Source organism: Aaosphaeria arxii, assembly GCF_010015735.1.
Source record: "Aaosphaeria arxii CBS 175.79 unplaced genomic scaffold BU24scaffold_5, whole genome shotgun sequence".
Lineage (NCBI taxonomy): Eukaryota > Fungi > Ascomycota > Dothideomycetes > Pleosporales > Aaosphaeria > Aaosphaeria arxii.
The window spans coordinates 1422545-1442057 of record NW_022983478.1 but is presented as its reverse complement, the minus strand read 5'-3'; the positions used below and the strand labels follow the sequence as shown (position 1 = coordinate 1442057).

At 50.0% G+C, this 19513-nt stretch overlaps 5 protein-coding genes across 5 annotated transcripts; 4 read left to right on the top strand and 1 right to left on the bottom strand.

The window, feature by feature from the left end:
* Nucleotides 1-1788: 1788 nt before the first annotated feature.
* On the bottom strand, nucleotides 1789-7475 carry BU24DRAFT_218844 (uncharacterized protein). The gene is made up of 3 exons (XM_033522033.1): nucleotides 3573-7475; nucleotides 2833-3519; nucleotides 1789-2782 (listed from the first exon to the last, which is right to left on the bottom strand). Exons 1-3 carry the CDS (start codon nucleotides 6987-6989, stop codon nucleotides 1892-1894), a joined length of 4995 nt encoding a protein of 1664 aa, XP_033382991.1. The 5' UTR covers nucleotides 6990-7475; the 3' UTR covers nucleotides 1789-1891.
* Nucleotides 7476-8833: 1358 nt separating this feature from the next.
* BU24DRAFT_423555 (protein translation factor SUI1) lies at nucleotides 8834-9737 on the top strand. The gene is made up of 4 exons (XM_033528284.1): nucleotides 8834-9083; nucleotides 9206-9255; nucleotides 9310-9486; nucleotides 9557-9737. The coding sequence occupies exons 1-4, from the start codon at nucleotides 8972-8974 to the stop codon at nucleotides 9569-9571; spliced, it is 354 nt and encodes a 117-aa protein (XP_033382990.1). The 5' UTR covers nucleotides 8834-8971; the 3' UTR covers nucleotides 9572-9737.
* Nucleotides 9738-13084: 3347 nt separating this feature from the next.
* On the top strand, nucleotides 13085-14984 carry BU24DRAFT_433894 (uncharacterized protein; the record flags this gene model as incomplete). Its single annotated transcript, XM_033530003.1, has 4 exons — nucleotides 13085-13347; nucleotides 13405-13771; nucleotides 13830-14718; nucleotides 14770-14984. 4 exons carry the CDS (start codon nucleotides 13085-13087, stop codon nucleotides 14982-14984), a joined length of 1734 nt encoding a protein of 577 aa, XP_033382989.1.
* An 844-nt stretch (nucleotides 14985-15828) lies between these two features.
* BU24DRAFT_218708 (uncharacterized protein) lies at nucleotides 15829-16784 on the top strand. The gene has a single exon (XM_033522031.1). It carries the CDS (start codon nucleotides 16122-16124, stop codon nucleotides 16647-16649), a length of 528 nt encoding a protein of 175 aa, XP_033382988.1. The 5' UTR covers nucleotides 15829-16121; the 3' UTR covers nucleotides 16650-16784.
* Nucleotides 16785-17864: 1080 nt separating this feature from the next.
* BU24DRAFT_218690 (uncharacterized protein) lies at nucleotides 17865-18544 on the top strand. Its single transcript, XM_033522030.1, has one exon. It carries the CDS (start codon nucleotides 17969-17971, stop codon nucleotides 18398-18400), a length of 432 nt encoding a protein of 143 aa, XP_033382987.1. The 5' UTR covers nucleotides 17865-17968; the 3' UTR covers nucleotides 18401-18544.
* The last annotated feature ends 969 nt before the right edge of the window (nucleotides 18545-19513 follow it).

Below are 19513 nucleotides of genomic sequence, written 5' to 3'. Positions count from 1 at the left end.
AGTGGGCAATGGAGGACAGAAAAGACCTATTGTGTTTGACAAAGAGAAGACAAAAATGTAAGAGGATAAGCAGGATAGATGAATGTTTCCTCAAGGCTGGTGCTGGGAAGCTGCAAACCTGTGGAGATGATGATCGTCAGTCTGGGGAAACGAGGTCGAATATATATACCTAAATCTTGAACACCACAACCTCAATTGCCAACTGCAAGATCCATGGGATCGAGGCTCAAGTCCATCCCATACCAATCCCCACGTAGCGCGATCATTAGATCAGTGCCAACCAGGCTTAATTCACTCAAGCATGTCCTTCTAGCAAGCTTCCACAGACTAGCGTAGGCTTCTTAGTCGACGCTCGGTATGACTTTCGGGTTGGCGAGGAAAAGGTCCAAGGAAAAGCAAGACTGGCGCACAAAGAAAGAGCGTTGGGAAGGGCCTTTGGATGCGTGAGTTTGTCGGAGCATTGTCCTAGCCACCAATAAGCTATGCAGCTAAGCTATTCACTAGCTATTAGTACACAGTTCAAGCCTTTGGCAGAGCAGTCGGCCCCGCCTTATTTCGGAGCCTCAAGATTGGGGTCATTCAAGATGCCAATCAGCCCATGGGGACCCCACACTACGAGGTACGATGAGGAAGTTGGCGATCTGGCCCAAGCCATGACTTGCTTGTGGCTTGTCTGGATCAAGATGAGGCTCTCAACCACGTCTAGCTTATCTTGAAGTTGATGGAAAATTGTATCGCGACAACAGAACGACGAGAGGAGGCTATCGGAACAGCGAGGAAGGAAAGGAACCATCTGGATCGTTGATAGCCCCGGTAGCTGCATACCAGTGACGCCATGAAGTGCAGAATTGCAGCTTGCTCACAACGCCCTAGCCGCAGTATGGCGCGCATCTTTGAGGCTCCTAACCACTCATAACCATCTGACCTAGAATGCAAGTCAAACATCTTCCACCCACACGCCTGACCAACCTGCCAACCTCCCAACAATTTGCTTCTAGCGCCATTCTAGCCTGCTTCGAATCGCCACTTCCACAATCCAACGATCCCTCTCCATTGCAGTCATTGGTCAAGGCGTATGTGTTGACATGTCAAGCATATGACACTACGCAGTGTCTGGGGATCGTGAGTGTGGCTGTTAGCGTGGTTAAGCTGCAGTCTGGGGAAGGGGTGACTAGCCGGGGTAATTGGGTGGATTGGTTGTTACTGGGGGTTGGCGGAGAGTTTGTCGGGAGGTTCGGTCTTACGGCGAGATTCGAGGTCATGCAGAAGGTTGCTTGCTGGGAGGGCCTTGTAGAGAATTGCACGAATCGTGAACTGGAAGTATTCCAATTATTCGAATTAGAGTTCACAAATAGGCGATTGTCACTCTCAAGACGGGAAAGGATGAAGTGCTGGAAAACTATCTCATTGATTGATGATTCTACCATGCATACAGGTATCTTCCAGTACATAGTATCGCGATATTTCTAGATAAGACGTGCCACATTAATAGCCTCAAAAGATGGGGTTTGCAGGAACTATACACCTACATACAGACCACCGGAATCAAAACACACACTAGGTATCCTGGGAGAAGGTAAACAAAAAGCAACTAAACAGAAAAACCTGCACAGTAAAGAAAATAATAAGAGAACAGGAACTCGAAGCTTCCAAGAACAGAGGTAACCGCCAGGCCCGACAATCATCACGGGGGAATCGTAGCGTTGCCGTCAATGTCGCGCGCAATTCCATCATCATCATCATCCAAGAAATGCCCCAACCTACTTTACCAACTCCAAAGATGCCATACTGCGCTAATTGTCGTGTATATATTTACTCGCACAAACGAGGCATCCGTCGCCCGCATTATATATATAGAATTATGTCTCTTCTGGAAGATAAATTGTTTCGCTCATTCTCTTTGCCCTTCGTTGAGTAGAAGCTCGACGACGACTTGGCTCCTCTCTTGCTGGGGATGCTGTAGGCTGAGTTTCACGGTTCTGTTGCCCGATGAGCCTCCACTAAGCCCATCGTCAAGGCATTTAACATCTCGCCCTGAGATGACCTGTCTGAGTCGGCCGTTTTGGGCGTTGCGGATTTCAACGAAGTCTGGGTCGAAGAGCAGGACGTATGGGCCATACAAGGCGGCACTCTTCGCCTTACCCACAAATTCCATGATTACGGAGCGTGAAATATCGCCGTGTTTGTTGACGTAAACAGCACACTCTTCGTAGCAGAGAAGGAATTCTTGGTCAGATAGCCTGAACATACCAAGAGGGTCTTGATTTTGAAGACGAGATGCAATGGTGGCAACGTGTGACTGCTTCAAGTCGGGAACAGACCAGGGCTGCTTCTTGTCCAACGTGAGGACCTCAAATCCTTTGGCGGTGGAGATGGCCAGCGATGAATGGAACAGGTTGATACCGAAACAGTCCGTTGGAATATAAAACTCATCGAACTCGCGGAAAAACTCGGTACGGCCAGACCTGAATAGCCTAGACTTCTTCTCCGTGGACTTTTGGTAGACAGGTTCGAGAACCTTGAACGTGGACGAAAGTCCCTCACGTTTCTTGTAAAACACCAATGTCCGATCTTTCATGTTTCCAGTTGCAAAGAAGCCGATATCTCGAGCGCCAGAGAGTTTCTGGGGGGCTCTCCTGGTGGAGTCATTTGATGGAAGTGCCCCACCGACAGGACAGACGGCATCCAGATGGTATGCAATCAGAGATTTGTCCGAGATGAGCAACATGAGACTGAATTGTTCCAAAACAGCGACCTGGGTCACTCTTGGGATTTGGATGGCCTATGTATCGATTAGTACCAATTTCAACTATTAGTCGCCAAGGGACTTACCTTTGTCCACCCTCTTGGGTTGTCGAAATCTGCTATGTATACACCATTATCAGTGCCGACAGCCACCATCATTTTGCCGTAAGGTTGCTGGAAAGCAGTGGCGCAGTTGACCCTGGCTCTGCAGATCGGTACTGGACGGCCTGAATTAGAGTAGAGCTTCTCGACCTCTTCGATAGACCGATCAAGAGGAGTTCCCTTGATAGTGATGCTCTTTTGCGAGGGCATGGCTGTTTCATATGCGAAAGCAGAGTCTGCCATAACTCTTAATCGGAACGGCTCAGCGTTCTGCGCGAACAGTGCCGCTGCATGCTTCGTCTTTGCGATGATGAGCTTGTCGCACCACTCGGCCCTGTTTTGTGCCGAAGGAGCGAACAGGGTGTATGTTTCTTTACCAAGATGCTTGATGCGGAAGGGATACATGATCTTTTCATCCTTTCCGTTATCCAACACTGTATTCTGAACCATGGTCTTACCAGATGAACCTGTGTTTGTGGAGGACAGGGAATTGGAAGTGTTTGTATGCTGCAGCGTTCCAGGACCGGGGCTATTCGCGGCCGTACGGCCAAGTCGTGACTCGGAGCTGACTTTGTTAGGCACATTGCTCACGGCGGCAATGCCCTTGACTGCAGATTTGATGACAGGGTCGTCGTCTTCACTCTCCAGGACAAGAAGATCCATTGGAATAGGCTAGAAATCATTAGTAGGTGCATTAGTGATGGTCCAAGTTGATTTCAGCTTACTAGTCTTGATACATCGTACTTCTCCGACTTGGTTATTCCATCAGCCTCTCTGTAAGAAACCGTCTTCGCAAGAACGAGGTAATGATCGAATAGAAGAGCATGTGTTTCCAACCAAGTGAAACGGTTGCCTCCCATTCTCATCAAATCGCCCTTGAATATGAGTTCTCTTCCAAGATGATCGAGGTTGAGTTCCACACGCTGCATTCCAGGTCGCAGTATGAGCTTGGCTTGGAGATCGCTAAGATCCACCTTTCGTGACATCTCGGCAACGCGGTTATCACACTCAAGTGTGACAGCTTTGATCTCCTCCATAGCGATCTGGAGATTGCGTTTCTCCTCATTGTCCAGGGCTGACCTCTTCAGCACGGTACCAAGCAGTAAGCCGTAGTGCTGTAATCTCGTAATTGGGCCTTTGAGGTATGTGTCCCAACTCAACTTGTTCGAAGACTTATGGCTACGTGCTTCATCCAGGAAGCTGCGGAAGAGCATATTCTTCTCGGCTTCCTGTCGGACGAGAAAGCTGGCGTAGGGAAAAGCCGCGGCATACTCAATGTATGCGTGCTTGGCTTTCCTAATCCATTCTCTGAAGATGTCGCTGAAGCCGACAACCCACGGACCTTGCTCTTGCTGTCGGTACTTCATCTGTGGCAGAAGGTGATCTTCGTTCGCTTTCTTGACGGCATCGATCTTACCAAAAACATCCTTGAGAAATTTGCTGAGCTTCTTGGGAGGGATAACTGGGGGTTGGGCGGAAATAAGTCGGTCACGGTAGAGGTTGCGCCATAGATTGAGGCGATCCATGTAGGCGTCTTCTCCCTGGACGATCTCATGCAGAATGTTTTGTCGCTCCACTTCCTTCTTATTGACACCTTCAACATCCTCCTTCTTCAAGCTGTAGAAAGTGGCCCAGTCGTCCGATCGAGGTGCACCAGCAGATTGTAAGTCAAGCTTCTTCAGCGTTCTCTGGCAATGATGCGAATAACAGCGTCCTGGAGTAGAATAGTTGTGGAGCTTAGAAGCGTAACAGCCAGCACCCGTGAGCTGAAAGATAACCCCAGTCATTGTTTCGTTGGAGAACTTCAGCCACTCTTCCTCATGCACCAACGTTCCAGCCTTGTACATCTCCGCTACTACGCGACTGCTAATCGTTTCGGCGTCGGCAATGTTCATGGTTGGTACTTTATGGGTGAAGAGGGCAATCAGGCCTTCGGTGATGGGGCCTTCCTTGAGATCATTCTCCCCTTCAGTCATAGTTTTCAACCAGGAAATAATGGAACTAAGCGCCCATGGCTCCGTGCACTTTTTGAAATCGTTGGAGGAGAGCTTCGCTGGGTTGAAGCGCTTCCCAGCAGGAAGGGTGGGAAGATCGATGGCAACAGCCTCGGCACTGTTAGGAGTGAGGGTATTTCCATCACTATCATGCACACCACCGTAGTAGGTGTTGCGATTCGTTTGACGCACCCTGTGACCTTGTTCGGCATCAGTCTTCGATCTTGGTAGTGGTATCGCCTGAGGCGTATTGCTATGCTGAAGTAACGAAGTTGAACGAGGAACGAGTGTGCCTGTAGGCGACTGCATCTGCAAAGACTGGGGATCGACGGGATATGACCCACGAGATGACTGCGAATTTCGCCAGTATTCATATGACCCCGTAGAGCCTGTACTGCCGTGATTATAACGGCGAGTAGTACTGTTGCTTGACGTCGGAGGTGGGGGAAGGGGTCTGTTAGACATGCCTGGGTGATAGAACATGTCCGGGGGCTCTCCAGCGGCCGGAGACTGGTGGTCTGTTAGAGTTACCTCATCGCCTTCATCATAACTTCGTCTGCGAGCGCTTGGCTCTTCTAAACCCCCAGTACCAAAAGTGTCCACACGGGCATTCGACGAAAATGCTGGGAAAGGGTGAATAGGGTCGTAGTCCTCACTAGTCGCTTCAGAACGCCGTTGAGAACCAGATGTAGATGTGGGATGGCTGCCATCGAAGTTGCTAGTTCCTGTAGCCAGTTGATTCGGGGCACCTCCATAGGTAAAGTGAGGTTCGAAGTTCCCACCGTACAATCCTACATCCACTGGGACGTAATCGCTATCGCTTGCACTCTCATGCCCCGGTTGAGCTGCCGACGAGGGAAGCGGTGGACTCTGGATCGATGCGTATGTGCTAAAAAGACCACCTCCGCCACTCCGTCTTCGAGCTTCATCCGCCTGCTCTTGTTCTTCGGCCATACGTAGTGCAGCCAGCCCTGCAGCTGCTTCAACGTCGCTTTCGTCGCTCGTGTATACCTCCTGCGCGCGGTAAGGAACGAGGTGATCGCCATTTAGACCGCCACCGCCACTACGACCAGACGGCTGATCGTAATAGTGATCCCCGTTTGGTTGCTGTACGTGGATCGCTGGGCTTCCTCCTCCGGCGGCCAGATTTTCCACCTGGTTAAAGAGATCATCCTGTGTACTGTAATTGCCGTTCTGGTGCGAAAAGTATTCGTCGCTGTCGGATTCGTTGGGGGGCGGGGGAGGAGGAAGGGGTCTTCGATGAGGGGGTGCTTGAGGAGCGGGCGGAGTAGGAGGAAGTGGGTTCGATGATGTTGAAGGATATCTGTCAAGCCTCTCATGGTGAGAGTAGCCTGTTTCGTGTGCTGGCGGGGAGGGCAGCGGAGCGTGCGATGGGTCGGAAGCGCGATGGTAGGAATGGGGATTTGAGGATTGCTGCACCGGATAGTTGCCCCAGTCGTCAGCGGGCGATTGCGCACTTCCCGGCGGGACAGGTAACGGCGGCGGTGCGGGTGGGCTGTAAGCTGACCGTCCCCCTTGAACAGACGTCGTTCTTGCAAATTGCGATTGTTGTTGGTATACACTCGGGGAGGGGTACGATGCGGTTGTGGGAGAGGTCGGAGAGAAGCCATACGGATGACTGACGGTGTTGTTCCTAGTTATATTGCTGTCCGCGTAGAGTGCTGGATTGTATGGCTGATGATTAATGCTAGCGAACGTCCGGTTCACACCACCGAAATTCTGGGGGTTCGGCAATGCGACGACGGGTGATCCATAGGACTGGGGGTTGTACTGTTGTTGCTGAGGAGGTGGTGGCGGCTGCTGCTGCTGCTGCTGTTGTTGTTGCATTTGTTGTTGGTATTGGGTATCATAAATCCCAAGGGTAGGAGAAGTCTGAACCGGTGGGCTCATCGGCCCAACACTATTATCGCCCATGAACAGCTCGTCATTCTGGCGCGAGGCAAAACTGTTGCGCCTTTCTACCGGGCTTGTATAGCCATAGCCAGTCGCTCCGTTTGCATTGTCTCCATTGCCAGCGGTTTGTGTCCTTCGATCGTAGGTGTTTTGGTTTTGATACTGGCCCGATCCTGCACTGGAATGTGGGATATTGGGGTTGTAGTAGTTGTTACCATTGCCGTAGTACGACATGATGATTTATTATCGCAGCGCGTGCTGGCGCACCGGCGTGGTGGAGGTAAGTGGGTTGGTATAATCGGTATCTTGAGATGGGGAGTTGTCGTCACTACGAGGCTATGAGGATGCGCAGCATACGGAGGCCGACCTTTGTCGAAGTCAACATCTGCCTCGAACTATGCCTCGCCGAGTCGACGCGCAAGGGAAATACGCATGCAATGGTGGAGTAGGTCGAAATGATGCCCCTCTTGAGGTTGACTGGTAGGTGTGTCGTTGGTGTGTCGGTGGGGACCCCTTCACTGGTTCACTAGGAAGCGGCTCCGTGCGCCTCGCGGGTGGACGTTGGGCAGTGGTGGCGAGTTCGAGTACGGTGCAGTTCCAGATTGTTCGGATCGAGTGCGTTAACGAAGATGCGATAGTCGGGTGTCAATGATGAGGTTTTGGGGGTAGACTCCACTTGGAGAGACCGTTGTGCGTGCGTGGGCAGCTGGCAGAGCACACACACCTGAGAATTGAGCGTCAATCGTCAAGCGGTTGCCAAGGTTTCAAGTGGGACTTGACTGGACTTTGGCCTGTCGACGAACTAAATATGGCTACAGATACAGAGACGGACCATAAATTAACAGTACGAGTACAGAGATGTATTATTTACACAGTAGTCGAAAAGTAGAAGGCGAAGGCTATCATGTAGCAAAGGAAGGAAGCGCGAAGGTTAAGACAGGAAGATCCAGTGATAGTAGAAGGAATAGGACTGCATCCACCTGATGGGATAATTTGTTCACCGGGGCGGGTTGAGCTTGGGAGGGGAGTAATTACTTAGCAGAGGGCCTGAGGAGAGGAGAGCATACGTTGTCAGTGCAGTGCATGTCATGTCCTACTTGACATCAGCTCGAGCTTGCATTGCATGTTGCCTCCCAACATCAGCCGAGCCTCAGCCCTACATAGTGGAAACAGGTTCCTATTACACTGCGATTAGTCGACTTCTCTATGATCCATATATCATTCCCAACACTTGGTGTATATTCCGACAACCATCTTGGAACGACTACCAAGACCTGTCAGGAAGATGTCAACCTGCGCTCACGTTTGCTTAACGATGGGAATGACCCTTGTCCCGACCAAGTCATTCCCTCGACTGACCCCTCCATCCCAAGTTTTGACGACATTCTTATCGTTTTAGCTGCGCTTTTGTGTTTCACAACCTTCGATAATATCAGTTCGTGTACATGCGATACAGACTTGGAGTTCTTCGTGTCAGAACTTGGTCTCTTATGCAGTGTTTGTGAGATTCATGCGCTCCAAGGAGGCTCTCAGTGACACCTCTAGTGGTAGACCTAGATTTCAAAGCTCTTATCAAGACAAGTTTGGCCTTGCGTGTGATCGGAAGCCGATGGCCGTTGCAGCACACCCAAGAGAGATGCAGTGAGCCTGTTGCCTGACTGCCAATGACTGTGTACTAAAGTAGTTTTCGATTCGTAGAAAAGAACCCTTTTAGCAGACTGATGACCAGAGCGGACTTGATCCTGTGGAATGCCATGTGATGGTCCGAAGGAAACCTATTCCTTGAAGGCGAAAGGATTGTGTATCTGCCGGCAAGAGTCACAGGCGAGAGCGATCAGCAAGTTAGTCGCGGATGGAAAAGAATAGCTCCCTTAGACAATAGACAAGTGAATGACTCTAGAATGAGTATGACAAGATGCGGTAACCATTCGATACGCATGAAGTTTCTTTGAAGGCCTGCTTGGGTGAATCAATGTCTCCAGTGTCACTAACCTCTTTTGGACTAGCCGATTCGCCCATTCACAATCACCCCGCCACATAACTAGAACAAGAGAGAGTACATAACCAACTCGCATCCTACCTCCTCCATCTCAGACTCAAAGCCAGATACTCACCCACCAACGCCCAAGTAAACCACAGCCGCAAGGAATACTACCGTACCTCGCCCCCGAGTCCATCCTTTCACAGTCGTCCGACAAGCGCGACCAGTCAGATTCATGACCACAGACATCCAAAACCTCAAATCATTTGATCCGTTCGCGGAGGCAGATGACGACACTGGTGAGGCCAAGACTCAGGCTCAGAACTACATTCACATCCGTATCCAGCGTAAGTTCGCATATCTTCCGAGGCGTCTCCCGTCCGACAGCGCGCGACCTATCGCGGTCGTCGTTGGGTTGACCGGCGCTGCAATATCTGGACGTGAGGGCATCAGGCTGACAAGGCTGCAGAACGCAATGGACGCAAGACCTTGACCACGGTCCAGGGCCTCCCGAAGAAGGTAACGGCGATCTCTACATCATCTACTCGAAGGGCATATATCTAACGGCAGCAGTTCGATCAAAAGAAGATTCTGAAGGTCATCAAGAAGAAATTTGCCTGCAATGGCACCGTCGTCACCGACACCGAGATGGGAGAGGTGATTCAGCTCCAGGGAGATCAGCGTAAAGATGTACAAGATTTCCTCACCGAGAAGAAGGAGGGCTTGGGGCTAGACTCCAAGACCATCAAGGTAAGTCTCTCCAGCTGTATACGGTCACGGCAAAGAAGACCCAAAAACGCTAATCATCGTGACATTCCAGGTCCACGGTTTCTAAACCGTCTACCCCAGCTGCGCGCGAAACTGCGTTGCCCTCCAGCAGCAGGGTCAGGTCCGAGCGACCGGTCCGCCTTCTCGATATCCAGCACTCGAAGCTCGGGCCCCGACATATGGGAGATACCAACGCGGTGGAGCCGTGCAGCCAGCAGCTGTAGTAGTGGAAGCTTTCATTTTCATTCCATCTTGAATGATCTATGACTCTGTTTTCCTATTCTTTCCAGCAGTCGCTTCAGGAATGCCGATGGAGGAATGGCACTGGCAACAAACGGTCGATATAGTCTTCGAAGCTGGGCTAGTGCACAGCTACTCAATATCAGATTTCACGGTCGATAATCAATTCGAGCAGCTTGCTGTGATGTGATGTGATGCTTGCGTGATCGAGATAGACTCGATACAGCAGTCCAACGGTGATGTGCAAACAGATGCCCCGTGCCATGGGGACGCTGAGGCTGAAGCTGAGGCTGAAAATTCATAACGTACAACAAACCACCAGCGCATGGTTAGACACCGTGTACGCAATAAATACCCCAAGCGTCGCGCTGGGGAACAAATTATCCCAAGCCTCCCCTGCGTACTAGCCCAAACTCATCTACCAACTCTATCTACCATTCGCATTTCCACACGTAACCAAAATGTAAACTCGATCGATACTTAACCTACCTGCCTCTTAGCCATCTAGCAACCAAGCATGTGACCGCCTACCACATCCCGCCCTGCCTTTTCGTTCAGCCGGCGAAAGGCGAACCAACCGGGACAAAACCGCACGCTAATTTCCCTCTCCCGAACGAACACGACAGGTCGGTGCGTGCGAGAAGAGAAAAAAAAAACTATCAGCCTCTTCAACGGGATCTAGCGAGCAACCCAGTCCGCTAGGGGTTAGGAAAACACAACGCCGCGCGGAAGGGAGGAGATCACTCTCTTTTCGGAATGTTTCAACAGAATAGTTAAGATTGCATTGATTCTGATAGTTAGTTAGGTTAGGTACCTTCGTTAGTGAGGAGGGCGGATGCGTGCGTGTATGTTTGTTCGAATGGGATGAGAGGGAGGGAGGTGGTTGAGATGGATGGCGGGTAGGGGATGATATATCGATTGCCTTTGGAGGCACAATTACTTCTAAGTTGGTCAACAATATTATTGTTATCATAAGTAATAGTCCCTTGGGATTCAAAGGATCCGGTGGATGGACGGATTCGGATGTCGAACGAGGCACGCGAGGGTCCTGCAAGTAAGCGCAGGGGGGAGGGATAGAAAGGATAGCAGCACGCGACAGATATGCTTCTAGCCCTTCATTCGAATCCCAGTGATGCCTTTTGGGAGCATGCGCGGCGTCTTGGGAGGTTGGGGGGTTCGCATCTTTCGGGTAGTTAGAGGTACGAGTAGGTAACCGAAGACAGATGGGTGTTTTGATGAAGGTCCAAATACAGTACAGCCAGCACAGTACAGTACGGGTACGTTATTGCATAGTGTATTCGTATCTGGGTATCTATTGTAGAGAATTGTAGAGAGATACGAGGCAAGTGTAGCGGGCCGATACTGTTCCCCGGACTCTAGTCAAAGCCGTAGTTTCACGCCATCCAACCTCCCTCGATCCTTCAAGAGATACACCGTGGCGTAGCTTTGCGTACTCCGTATCTCGACTACCTACACAGCAATTATGGTACGGATTATTACACCTAGACCGTACCGTCTCCATGCACCTCTGTAACTGACATGAAATATGTATTATTATCCGTCGTAACTCAGCACTGCAAATCACCGCTGCATTGAGCGACCGTTGCGCCTGAGTCCGACGTAAGAAGGCACCAGGCTCCTGGAAGATTGTTTCGTGTGTTCGTAGTTAGACGTTGCTCGGGCCTCCGATAGCAGGTTACTAGTACGGTTGATTCGCCTGGGGCCGACGATGAAGGGTTTTCTAAGCTCGACTCGTGCCTCAGGTATGAATCGGTAATGCTCCGCGTGCTTGTGTGGTCGTTTTCTACGTGTAGTTACTTGGGACATTATAGAGATCTTACTGGCTGGTCGGGGAATCCATAGAGCCAAGGGGTCCCAATGCGCCTTGATCAGCCCTCGGCTTCTTCGCTTTGCTTCGCCTTATCTCTAGAGTCCCATTGTATCCTGTGGATGGGATTACTATTACCCTCATCATTTGGCAATTGATTTTCTTTCGATGTCACTCTGTGTTGTGGTCGCCCTGCTATGTATGTAGTCATATCTTGTAACCTATGGTATGATGTTTCTACTCTCAATGTATCCGTATGTAGGTGTATGGTATAGTAATTAACGGTATACAACGATTATGTATGTCATACAGTTGCAAGTCTTGACTTCCCATTGGCCACTTGGACGGCAAAAGGCTTTGGTAGTATAATCGGTGCTTGGTACGGCCTTATTTCGATCACCGTACCTGTGCCTACTTCCCGTGTAAGTTACCTGCTAGTAGCCAACGGTCGTCATAATGCGGGTGTACTACGTGGAGGTAGGTATGTGCTTTGAGAGGCTCAAAGTCCGTTATCTCTCATTCTTTTCGTTTTACAACAATAATAATAACACTAAAAACGAATATGCCCGTTAGACGCTCGATCCACCGATGCGCCGGAGGGTGTGTGTGTGGCATGCGCAGCATTCTAGAAGAAAACATGCCACCATCAGACTCCCAACACCACCACCACAAGAGGCCTCTTATCAGGATCCTCTCGATGATGGACATGGATACATCAAGCGCAAAGCCAGCGAGCAAGCAAGCACCGCCCTGATCTCGCTTGGCTTCAGCTTGGCCAACTCTTTATCGTTGTCACGCCAAGTACGTGGGCTTTTGCGACTCCCACCACCGCCATCCACATCAGGAAGCTCATATTGCATATCCAACTCTATGGGATGCACACGCCTCCACACAACCCCCTCCCACCCCCCGGCATTCGCGTTCTGCGTTTCGCGCTCACGACCAGGTGATTGGAGTCGCACAAATGAATACATAAAGGCATCCAGACCGCTGCGGCGCCCCCGCATGTTTCTTGCCAGAATCTATTGCCCATCAGCAGAGTGCTAACCCTCTTCCTTCTTTTCGACTGCCTCTCCATTGGCTTGGGCCGTCTTGGGTTACCTCAATCTTCCTGGTGGCGCTCCCAGGGCTGCCTTTCACTGATAATACTGCTCTCTTGCTGTATATAACTACAAAAAGGCCTCGCTCCCCTCTCCCTCCCTGCCAGGCTGACTTGCCCTGCGTGCACTACCCGTACTCTCGTGCAACTCAACCGGTGAGCCTGAGATAGTTAAGGGTGGAAGCCTTTATTAAACGCCTCACCTGCGCCTCAAAGATATTTAGGCTCGGTGGTCCGCTTGCTGCTTCACTCTTTTAGAGAAAGCTGAGCTTATCGTTTCCAAGGCGACTCTTGTTGTTCTTGTTCCCGCGTCAGCAATCTTGAGCAACCCCACGTTCAAGTTTGTCGCAAACGTCACCAAGGACACTCTCTTAAATTCGCACATTAGATCGGAGAAGATCTAGCTCGCGATCATGGCAGCCTACAACAGGAAGTCAACTTCGTCGGGCAGTGGAAGCCCTCACGGCCGCGATCCTGAATACACTGGAGGAAAGACTGAGTACCAGGCTGGAGAAGGCGAGATTCCAGCTGTTTCAGCAGATGGAGCAGTCCACTATGAAGACAATCAACATCTTCGCCGTGGTCTCAAGTCCCGTCACATCACTATGATTGCCATCGGTGGTGCTATCGGAACTGGTCTCATTCTCGGAACTGGCAAGGCTTTGGCTACTTCAGGGTATGAATGCTTTCACTCGTTTATAACAACACCATGATTTCTAACATTTACGTCCAGACCTGCTTCAATCTTGATCTCGTACACTCTCGTCGGTCTTCTCGTCTACGTCGTCATGTGCGGCCTTGGTGAAATGGCTGCTTGGCTTCCCCACGGTGCTGGTTTTGCCGGCTATGCTACTCGATTCTGCGACCCTGCCCTTGGTTTCGCCGTCGGCTATACGTATTGGTTCAAGTACATCATTGTCACGCCTAATCAGCTCACTGCGGCTGCACTTGTTCTACAGGAGTGGAAAACTCCAGATCAAGTGAATCCTGGTGTTTTCATCGCCGTCTTTATGGTCACCATCATCTGTATCAACTACTTCGGTGTCAAGTTCTTCGGAGAATTCGAGTTCTGGCTTAGCAGCATCAAAGTCGTGACCATTGTAAGTGTTACCAACAGCATCAATGCGGTCAGTTCATTTTCCTAATGTCACAATCCAGGTTGGTGTCATCATTCTGTCCTTCGCTCTCGCAGTCGGTGCCTCTGGTGAAGCCACTGGTTTCAAGTACTGGAAGAGCCCTGGTGCCTTCAAGGCGACCTATGCCAAAGGTGATCTTGGTAAATTCCTCGGCTTCTGGGCATCTCTTATCAACGCCGTCTTCGCCTATCTCGGTACTGAGCTTGTCGGTGTGACTGTCGGAGAAGCGCAGAATCCCCGCAAGACCATCCCCCGTGCCATTAAGCTTACGTTCTACCGAATCCTCTTCTTCTACTGCCTCAGTGTCTTCTTCTTGGGCATGTTGGTCCCATACAATGACCCGAAGCTTTTGGAGGCCAACACCAAGGGTACTAAGGCGTCTGCCTCTCCCTTCGTCGTTGCGATCAAGAACGGAAACATCCCCCACTTGCCCGGAATTCTCAATGCCTGCATTCTGCTCTTCGTGTTCAGTGCCGCCAACTCTGATTTGTACATTGCCTCCCGGACCATATACGGTTTGGCAAAGTCTGGTCACGCTCCCCGCATCTTGACATACACCGACAAGCGCGGTGTCCCCGTCACTGCTCTCGGTGTCTCAGCCTTGTTCTGTCTCCTTGCCTTCCTCAACGTCGCCAAGTCCTCCGCTGAGGTTTTCACCTACTTCACCAATTTGGTTACCATCTTTGGTCTGCTTACCTGGATCTCCATCTTGGTCACTCACATCTACTTCGTCAAGGCACGCAGAGCGCAAGGCATTACCGATGATCAAATGCCTTATGTTGCTCCATTTGGTTTGATTGGTTCCTACATCGCCTTGGCCTTCAGCATCTTGATCGCTTTCACGAAGAACTTCACAGTCTTCATTCATGACAAGAAGTATGGCAACTTCGACTACAAGAACTTCATCACAGGTCAGTTTTTTCACTTTCAACATACAAATTATCAGTACTAACAGACACCAGGTTATCTCGGTATTCCGCTCTACATCATCATGATCTTCGGATACAAGTTCTACACCAAGGAGCCAGGTATCAAGCCCCACGAAGCTGACTTCTACACGGGCAAGGACGAGATCGATCGCGAAGAGGCTGCATTCCTGGCCTTCAAGGAGTCCCAGGGTAAGGATGCCAACAAGGGCAACTGGTTCTACAGGAAGTTCATTTCTTGGCTTTTTTAATGCAGCGGACTCATTTAATCGGTCACTTGGTGTTAAAGCGCAAGCTCCTGTCTTGCGACTTCTACTATTCCTTGTGGACAAACATTTTTAATGACTTGCTTTCACCTTCCGCATCAGTTCGCGCAGGAAGGATGAGTGACAAGAATAGAATACCCAACTAAATTATCAACATTTACGTCAAAATCTTTTTGGTCCTGCTTCCCCTCGAATTCACTTAATTCTCAGCTTGCAATTTACGTCTACAGGCGGTGTTTGCTGTCCTGTTGAGTCACTTTTGCATTTATCATTGCCATTGTCTGCATGAAGTTTAGCGTGTCGCAATGCTAAGGACTTGGATTCCTCACTTTCGCCCCTACCACACACGTCGTCTCATGTTCTTTCCGTCTTCGCTGCGATCGTTGACGTCAACAAAACCACATACAGGCTCTCACAGCTTCGACTCTTCGTATCAAGTGTGCACGCTCTCCCATCTCTCTCGTCGGCCATACTTCGTGTCAGCCGTGGAGGACATTGTGACACGTCTTTTTCTTGACTTCCAATATGCATCATGATATGTACCACCAAGAAATCAGGCAAAATCACACTAACAGAAGGCAAGCAGAGCTTTGCCCTCCGATACCGCCGAAGCAGCCGAGTTCAAGGCGATCTACCTCATTGTGTTGCATTTTCAGCCTTGCCAGCGCCCTGCGGGACGTCTCACTCGTCCAAAGCCGCCGTTGACGAGCGTCTGTCACGTCTGCCATTGCAATGAGAGCGTTCCAACCACTCACTACACTATGTAGCCCACCATCCGTCCATGAACCTGTGGTCAAAATGCCACGTTTCCTTGATTAATCTTTTTGCTCCAAATGACAAGGCATTGTCAAGTCCCCATTCCATAACATCGACATTTCAACTTATGGTTAAAGATGAGGGACGAATCCAGGAACATTTCCTACTTTACCTGCAATACGCAAATACCTTTACCCATCCCCGGTTAGCCTTATTACACAGGCGCTGCGAAATCAGTCCTCCGATTGCCCTCCTACACCGCTATGTGGCCCTTATGGGTTCATAGCACTGTTATGCGTCACTACGTAACCTACGCCATATATTCCCATCGTCACGAGGTCGACTTTTGTCACTGTGGGCCCCTTTATGGCTATGCTACGGGCACTCTTTGACCCATCGCCGCGCTCTACAATGAGGCATCATTTCTCATTCAAGGTTTTTTGGAGGAGTTTCAGCTTGCCCGGGTTCGAATTCCTGAACAATGGAGCAAAAGGGCTGGTACGGAGACCTCTGATAGGTCGTCAGAGTTTCACGATGATCGCCCCTCCTCCGACCAGCTTCAACACACGGACAAGGGCGCTGTATAGGGCATTTTCCTATCTTTATTCGTCCTTCAGTTACTTCTTCTTCCATTGTGCTCATGCTCAATCTGAAGACTATATATCCCTTCATCTTCCTACCGTTTTGATCTCATTCGCAACACTGCAATCCATTCCATACTATCTTATCCAATATCAATCGCACAAATACCATCAATCTGTCTGCAACAATACCTTACAAGCTTCGTTCCCCTTTCTCTGCACTCTTCCACTTTGTTACAAGATCTCTAGCAGAGTGCAAGCAAAGAGGAACCGCATCTCGACACTATTTCTCGCACTCAAACAGCGAGACTGATCCTTATCGAGACACATATTCCGTGGTCTATAGCTTGAAAGGAGCCCTCACCCTTCCTCACTCGGGACCCTGTTTCGTTGGCCCTGAATATCATCAGCCATCTCTGGATAGCTCAATCAAGACTCGTCCACGATCTGAATAGAAAGCTCTTCTTCGAACATTACTTCAACAAGATCCTACAAGGCAAGCCCCGAAAGGACAAACAAGCAACATGAACGACGTACCTACATTGGAGTGCGTGGTCCCCAACGACTGTTGGGTTTGTCACGAATGCTCGACCATGTACCTAGTTCAACTTGCACCGGACCGTTGCGCAAATCCGTATTGCGGCCACTACAGATGCCAGCAATGCACTGGTCCTGGCGAACCCTACTATGGCGGCCCCATAACGCCAGCACCAGCAGCAACGCAATATGGACAGACTATGTATCGCAATTCCAGTCAAAGACAGACATACCAGCAATATCAACCCCAGAGCCATCAACACCACAGCCCTGGCTACACCTGTCCAGATACCCCGGCCGACGCATGGTACTGTCCAGCCTGCAGGGCAGCAAACAGTGGTCTCACGCCAGATTTCTGCCCGGCGTGCGGGTGGAGGCCGGGACAGTGATGCTTGTTTATCTCAAGCAGACATCACACAACTTGATCATGTATTCTGCTGCTTGTAACACTATTTCCTTGAGCATGTTTTTGGGTTCGATCTCCTGTCCCATGTAGACCTGTATTTGTACTCCTGTCTCTCATTAGTTCGTTGCTGCTTTCTCTTATGTTACCATCCCGCATTCTGTTTTCATTAGCTTGTATCACTTCATCATTGCATTGTACTTCCCACATTTTCTTTATGTTTCCCTTCTTCTATCCTATCCTTTCCTTTCCTCATCCCCAATCCAGCATTCCCCTTCCCCAACCCTACACCTCACATTGTCTTGGAGTTTCGGAGTTTTTACGTCCAGTGTTTTTTCTACGTCTTGCGTCTATGCATCCAATCATGAACGCATCCATGTACTATAGCATTATTACCCAGCATTCTAGCATTTAGACACAAGAGCCCGCAGCAACCAAGCACCATAGTTTTAGATTACGAGAAATGGATCACGATTAGAGAACAGGGACTTCTTTTTTTTTGTTTATGATATGTGCTCGTGATTTATGATCGACGAACCCTTTGGGTGGTGGAAGGAAAAGGAAGCTTACCTTAGATGGAACAGAGTAGTGACATGCAGTGTCAGTTATAGCATAGCACGACGTTACCAACCATGCAGCACAACACAACACAACTGATCCTGAAGTAAGACATTTTAAAACCCAACTAAATAATGAACCTTGAAAATCCGCATCACAACGAAGGAGAAAGTAATTGCAAAATAAACAACCAAACAACCAACCATCACACCCGATCTCAACTACCAAGACATCATCTCACACACCCTCCATCCCCCAAGCATACCTACACACAAACCACACAAACGAACCAACAAAGCCATTGTCTGCCAAATGCCGCACGCACGATCCGAACTAGCCACTCAAACCACCCAAAAACTCACCATCATACGACACAAGTGCGATACAAGTGCATTGCGGGGGTAAGCGTGCGTGCGAGCGTGCGTGGGGAAATAATTACCGTAAGCCCATCTACCCGCACTTTTCGTAGTTGCGGGATTTCCTGTGCTGGATTAGTTAGTTGGGGACGGTGGATGTGTACTGGGTTGTGCACATCATCCATGGCGTGTATGCCATCGTACCTCTAACTCGCGACTTTGGGGCACGCCTCCCCGATAATGCTTCATCGCGCGGATAGGGACTAGGTGTAGCCAACTTCTCACCCCTCATACTCGAGGCCAGTCTTTTAAAAACGCCACGCCGCGGTGTTGCAAAGGGAATTGGGGTGGGAATAAGAATACCATGCCGTGTTGAGGTCGTCGGATGGCGCACGTCGGTCCACCGGTTAGTTTAGCCACGAGTGGGCTAAGTATCACCTAGTTACTTAGCACGGGCGGCTTGGTTTAGCACGAGGGACTGGGTTCCTGGGCGCACGTCAAAGGCGTGTAGGACGGCGTTGAGGGGATGGATTACTGATGTGATAGGGGATGATATGGGGTGTGGAGTGTTGTGGGTTCGGCCGCGGGCGATGAGGGTGTGTGTATGGGTGTAGATGTATTTTCTTTTCTATAGAGGGATAGGTATGATTACAAGACAACATTGCAACTAAAGAACACAAGTACAAATGTACAAGATACCAGAATAGAAGAATCCAAAGAGCATCCATGAAACGTCCATTCTTCTTATTTCCCTGCCCTGTCATGTGTTGTATTGTGGGCGCGTATATAGTAAATTCGTCAACAATGGTAGTTTAAAGTTGGGTTGGCATAGCGGCCATCTTCCGCGAACCTCTGACGTCGTGTGGCTTGCAATAGCGAAGTCCCTTCCATGATACGATACTCGCACCTTCGTCCCTCGTATGTCTGCACGCGGGTGGGAGGAAACATCAAGATACGAATAGCTTTACACCAGACGAACATGATACGATACGCCACGGGCCGAGTACAACAAATAAGTCAGTCATGTGCTTGCCTTTACTGTGGATACCGCACCGCATCTATTCCGAGCCTCGGTCTTTTGTTTGTTCGACGGGTGGATGGATGGGATGCGTGATACGTGCCCTGCATGCTACCCTATCTTTCGAGGTTGCGTTGCGTTGTGGGGGGAGCGGAGTGGATTCGTCTGGGGGAGTAGGAGGAGGGGGAAACACGATCGCCTCCCCCCGCGGGGAAAATAATTGGGTACGAGACTAGGGGGATAGCAGCTGTAGATCTTGCTTGCTTTGCTTGATTGTTGGGGAGTTTATATACTTCTCGCGTGGC